The sequence below is a fragment of the Tachypleus tridentatus genome, chromosome 1, assembly GCF_004210375.1.
Source record: "Tachypleus tridentatus isolate NWPU-2018 chromosome 1, ASM421037v1, whole genome shotgun sequence".
Classification (NCBI taxonomy): Eukaryota; Metazoa; Arthropoda; class Merostomata; order Xiphosura; family Limulidae; genus Tachypleus; species Tachypleus tridentatus.
The window spans coordinates 172174698-172180697 of NC_134825.1; the positions used below are offsets into that span (position 1 = coordinate 172174698).

The window sequence follows — 6000 nt, forward strand, 5'->3', positions numbered from 1 at the left end:
TCGTTGAATTGTTTCAACAGAAATCGGTTACTTATCATTTAACGTTTAAAAGTGTTCACGTGCACAAGTTATGGCTAGTTTGCATTGTTGAATAAACTTTTGAACATTCGAAATAACATTAGGTAGGACTCATCAACGGTTAAGCCTAACACATACTAACGGAATCTGCGAGTATTTGAAATGCATAAACTTATGTTTGAGCTCGACCTTTGATTTCGTAAAGTTAAATTTTAAGAAACAGTAACAAATATTTTATTCGTTTTACTAATACAATTAAGTCTTATATGCCATAACGATAAATAATATATTTTAATTTCCTACAGAAAATTGGAGACGATGGCATAGGAGCCGTAAACCCCTACAAAGATACCAAGACATACCATAATACCATTATTGATAATTTACACAGCTACCCGTGGTACCATGGGGCTATTTCTCGTCAAAAGGCGGAGCAACTGGTCGTTAAAAATGGCGATTTTCTTATTCGAGATTGTAACTCTCGAGCTGGAAGCTACGTCTTAACAACTTGGTGGAATGGTCAGCCACTTCATTTTGTAATCGACAAGGTTGGTATACAGATTTCCAAGTGTGCTTTTTGTATGTTTGAATGTTAGGTAAGTAAATAAATAGACGATGATTACGAATTAAAACAGTTATTAAATATGCAAGCATGTATACTTGCAGTTGCAATTTTAAAATAACCCCGTAAATATTCCTACACAACTAAAAGTAAAAATAATGAAGATAAAAATATATAATAGTAAGTTAGCTCTTAATGATGTGGTTATAATCCTTATGTAATATGGTAATCATAGAACATGAAAAACTGCACCAGAAAAGATTGAAAGGTAAGGCTTAAAAATGCAATTATTCACAAAATCCAAATAGATATAATTATAGGCTACCTGAAAGTTTAACTTTCATGCGATACCTGAATATGGTAATTTTATAGGGGATTGGGAGGTATGACCCTCAGAAAATACAGTAATGGCTTCAAATTGAACAATTTCTGAAATATATTTGGTGAACTATGGATGGTAGTGTATGTCACCCTTAAACTAGTAAACAGGTGTTAACTTTACTCTATCAGGTTTAGATTTAGAGGAGTTGGAACATTCGTTTGTCCACCTACCAGTGGGGATATATGATTTTACTTGCAACAAAAAACGATCTCAAACTTCGTAAGTCAAAGCTACGATTACTTACTTTTTGCACTGGTTAGGCTTATTGTAGAGCAATGGATTTTGAAGTCGAAACGATCAGTTCGAATTCGTACGATACTCTCAAATATTTTCTACCCTTTAAACTGTAGATGCGTTGTAAGAGTCACAGTCAATCCATTAGCGTGGGAAATGGGGCACTGTAGAGTCCTTCTGGTCAGTAGTTCAAAATTTGGGATGCTTTTGTCATGAACACAGAAGTGTAAATGTAGATCGCTTGTTTGTGTCATCACGAAATACTTTGGTGTAGAGATGTTTTTGTATTTTACAGTTCAAACTGTGATTCATTATGATACGTTTTGTGGGATAATGAATATTAAGTCAGATTACCTTCACAGGTCGAAAATCTCCACAAGCTCTCATACAGATTTGCCGATGGAAACTACGATTCCATCTACGAGTTGGTAAGGAACCTGATGGAGACAAGGAAGCGTCTTTCTTTAGCTTCTGATGCAGTACTTACTCACCCAGTGACACGATCGTCGTGCCAAGGTTCTAGAGGAAATTTGGATTATTTCTCAAAAAACCATGGAAGCTCTAATGAAGTCCCTTGCTTACCTCCTAAGAAAACTCCTCTATGTAAACACGAAACTCCTTCTACTGATCTTCGCATTTGGCTAACATCAATTATGACGAAGGATCGACCTCCACAGCAGTTGCCAAACACACCCAGAGTCTACACAGCATTTCGAACAGTGAAGATGCTGAAATAATTCGGCGTGATTCTACAAATGGATGGAATAAATATGGCCCTAAAAGCAATCACTTACTTACTGAAACTGAGGACCTTGAGATTTCCCCTAAAATTTCTCCAAATACGTTTTCTACCCCAAACCAAGATTGTGAGCTAGTCAATAGAGACCATCCCCCTCCAAAACCTAGTCGCATTCCATCCATTAAATATGCTCAAAATCCAAGAAACATATCATCCAAAGTGCCATATGATTCTCTTGGGAAAGATATTACGATGACAGAAAAAAAATTTCAAACTTTACCATCTAAATCTACAACACTGTGTAAGTCAACAAACAATGTAACAAGTGTACTAAAGCATAATGCAAACCCAGAAGCTATGACTTCACAATTATTTCAGGAAACTGGAAAAAATATCCCCTCTCTACCTCCATTTCTTCCTGCAAAACTGACCAACAGTGATGGAGGTTACGTTAGGAAACTTTCCGTACCTGATAAGAATCCCACTTCCGTGTTCTGTCTCTCAACTTTCTCTACCGTTCTGTTGATTCCTGAGAATAAACCATTGGACAGTTTATCCAAGGTCAAAGTTTCAACCTTATTGAAGAATAATGAAGCTAAGACACTAGCTATTCATTTAACCAAAAATGATTTGGACGTACTTAAATACACTAATGATTACGATCTAGGATTAGGGGTCAGAAATGGCTTGGAGCTGTTAACCTTACCCCAAGGGGAACAACTGCGGATAGACCTCATAGAAAGGTAAGTATCTGAAGATTTTCTAAAGAAATCCTTTAATAATGATGACATAACTGTCATATAGCCATGTGATGATAATGTAACTAAACGTAAATATAGAAGTCAAATTAAACATTTTCATGATATATATATATATATATATACTTTTACAACACAGGTCCGAATGCTTAAAGTATCTGGTAGCAGTAACTATATTGACATCGGAAAGTTCCCTGGAGAGAGCTGAGCTGGTCAGTAAATGGATCGGAGTGGCGGTGGATTGTAAGACCTCCTTAGGAAATCTCTATGGCTTTTCAGGAATCATGAAAGGTCTTTCACTGCCTCAGGCACGTTTTGTTTCGTATATTATCTAATTATTTAATATTGAATATTATTTATTCGTTGTTTGACCCACTCAACTCACTGACAGAGAATGACCTCAGTGAAGGTTTAAATAAGTAAACTCGTCTATGGGAATTCCACGAATCATGAAAAGGTCACACAAAATTGACCTCTAAACTAATATAATGAATAAACTACAACTGAAGCAAGTGTTAGATTCACTTTTTCTAGTTTTATATATATGTCAGTTCCTATTTGAAAATATCTTGTTGTTAGTAAAGCCAATTCCCTACTGACCTCTGTAACACATTTCGTAACTGGTTTTCCGTTATGTTGTTGGCTTATAATAAGCCCTGCGGTTAAGATACTGTACGAGATATAGTTCACGGATTAAACACAGTTTATTCGGTGGTTCTAATTCAAACTATAAAATTACCATTTGTAAATATTTATGTAAATGTAAAAGATCTAAACGCTGTAAACTCAATAACAGCTGGTAGAGTCTGAAAAAGAATAAAACACGTTTTGTTCAAATAAAAATATATAGAACTGACTGAGTACGCGTCACAGTTAATTGTACTGGAAAACAATAGTAAAGTCCATAAAAAAATTAACAAACTAGTGCTTCCATCTAGTGTGTTTAATTATCGATAGCTTTTTTTTCCAATAATGTGTGAACATATCTCACAACACGCTTTTGGTTTTAGCTGGCGCTATCTGTTGAACATTTTATTAATTAGGATACATGAATAAATATATATTTTAAGAATATTGATTTTTTTTTTCAGATTTCCCGACTTCAAAATACTTGGTTAGTACTACGTCAAAATTTCACTGAGAACGCCGTCATTTATGAAAGCAAAATGCGTCCATTTTTGAAATCTCTTGAGATAAATCCTGAAACTGAAGTCTTAAACTCATGCATACCTTATATCATGTGCCTGATCTCTGTTCTACAGCGCCATCTAAAGGTGAGTAAGTTAACAGAGAGACCACCAGAAATAGAAACGAACTCTAAGGATGCACAACCAGTGACTAGTGTGATGTTGCCATGGGAATATACAACAGCAGACTACGGCCTTCAGATGCTGATGAATCATCTAGAGTTGGGCAGGATGGTTGCGAGGGAAATTGATACATATCAGAAGAAGTGTAAAACATACATGAATAACAAAAAATATGATGACCAGTTGCTGGATTTGTTTAGAACAGAATTCCATTTGAAGTTCCTCTGGGGCACTAAAGGGGCGAAAGCTCTTAGTGATGATAGGTATTCCAAACTCGAACAGGTTCTAAGTTTGCTTTCCCAAAATCGAGAAGCTAGTTAAACACACTGGACATGTGTTTGGTCAACATTTCTGTAAACCTGAAAGTCAAACTGGTGTGTAATGATACGATGGCTTGAAGACATGCCTAGTAAGCAACAGGAGTATTTAATATTTGCTCTAGAAACTTAAGCATAGATAGCCTCGGAACCGGAGTGGCCAAAAAGATTAAAATACAGTCTGCAGAGATGACAGCCTTTAGATTCATATACGGAGTTACTTATACAATTGACAATGATGATGTAAGGAAGAGTTTTGAAGTGGATTTATTGCTGGAATATATATATGCGGAGCAGCCGGTTGAAATACCATGAGCATGTCAAGTAGATGGATAAATAGATGTACCCGAAGAAACGTATAGAACGGATACCATTTGGAAGAAGGCCCATTAGAGGACCAATGATGTAATGGAGACAAAACATTAAACAAGCAGTTGAAAATAGATGAACAATTCTGGAAGAGGTTAAATTACTAGAATTACATCTGTACATAAAATAGTAGCGAGGTTTTGTTGAGTCATACAGCTGATGGGCGTTATGCTTAAGAAGGGGAGTAAAAAGTGTTAATAAGTTGTACAAAAGCAGGATCTTTACTTTTATTGTCGATATCACCTCTCATTTCCCCAGTAAATTAATTCAATGCATTGCAGTCATCAATATTATACAGTATAAAAAAGAAATATGCAAAAATGAAATTTGTCAGAACGTTATGCAGACGTTTTCTTCAATGTGTTTTTGAAAAGTTATTTTCAAAGTTCTCTGGAGCGTTTGATAAAGACGATTGGTTATAGTTAAGAGTTAGATGTTCTGATGCAATCAGTAAGTAAATATCTCTTGAACTTGGTGATGCATTTTGCTGTAAAAGGGAGTTTACTTCCATTGGTCTTTTCTCCAGTAGAATCATAATCGCAAGTGAATTTTCGGCAAATAATCGTAATTTTACGAGACTTTGTACCAGTGTCACTGTTAAGGATATCCAACCAATTTTACAGTCTCTTATTTATTAATCCGATAGCGTGTTTACATATACGTGAATATTTTGGTCACTTGTGAAGGTTTGGCTCTAGGATTTTCTAGTCACGATAATGAGATATTTTCGTACAATGTAGCTTTTACTGTGAGCTAAAATAAACAAAACAAAATCAGTTTTCGGTTTCATTGCTAGTTGAACTGACAAACAAAATATTTTTTTTCAGTAGCTCCCTCTAGATCTCTAATTTGTTTGAACTGAATTAATAATACATTCTCTGTGTGGAACTTTCCAGTTTACGTAATTATAAGAAATATTAAAGGATTTAAAACAAAACTAAACATTCATTTTTTTACCGTTTGATTAATTATATTATTTTTGTCTCTAATATCTATGGAAAATTAGGTTAAATGCATTTTTAGTCTATTTATGGCAGAACATAGTGTAATGCAACATTCTATAACTCTTGACACACATACACAAAAACACAGTTCTTTCTAATAATTCATTTATCTTTCGTGTTTCTCAGAATGAGAAAAGGACTTTACTGGTAGATGTCGATAGCTAGATTTTAATCTGTAATCTCTAAATGTACTTCCACACGGTCCCGAAAGTGTTCTGTTTCAAGAACAAATAAAACCTAACGTCACGACAATAAAAATTGCAACGTTAAGTGTCGCTTATGTATGCCATTTTAGTGTCTCTGACTG

At 34.9% G+C, this 6000-nt stretch overlaps 2 protein-coding genes across 4 annotated transcripts in view; both read left to right on the forward strand.

Moving 5' to 3' along the window:
• The window catches only part of LOC143230339 (uncharacterized), a 53829-nt gene extending 48203 nt beyond the window's left edge, over positions 1-5626 (forward strand). For all 3 annotated transcript variants that reach the window (XM_076463738.1, XM_076463748.1, XM_076463756.1), the window contains 4 exons: positions 324-566; positions 1559-2678; positions 2833-3001; positions 3785-5626. In XM_076463738.1, coding sequence (XP_076319853.1) covers positions 324-566; positions 1559-1933 — 618 coding nt within the window. In that variant the 3' untranslated portion in view covers positions 1934-2678; positions 2833-3001; positions 3785-5626. The remainder of the gene's footprint in view (positions 1-323; positions 567-1558; positions 2679-2832; positions 3002-3784) is intronic.
• On the forward strand, positions 2293-4324 carry LOC143233625 (SH2 domain-containing protein 3C-like). The gene is made up of 3 exons (XM_076470036.1): positions 2293-2678; positions 2833-3001; positions 3785-4324. Exons 1-3 carry the CDS (start codon positions 2293-2295, stop codon positions 4322-4324), a joined length of 1095 nt encoding a protein of 364 aa, XP_076326151.1.
• Positions 5627-6000: the final 374 nt, after the last annotated feature.

What these genes read in the sequence shown, in the direction of transcription:
- LOC143233625 (XM_076470036.1), top strand. Translation starts at nt 2,293, where the DNA reads ATGACTTCACAATTATTTCAGGAAACTGGAAAAAATATCCCCTCTCTA. An exon ending in CGGATAGACCTCATAGAAAG is followed by an intron (nt 2,679 to 2,832) that starts GTAAGTATCTGA and finishes TTTACAACACAG; the next exon opens with GTCCGAATGCTTAAAGTATC. An exon ending in AAGGTCTTTCACTGCCTCAG is followed by an intron (nt 3,002 to 3,784) that starts GCACGTTTTGTT and finishes TTTTTTTTTCAG; the next exon opens with ATTTCCCGACTTCAAAATAC.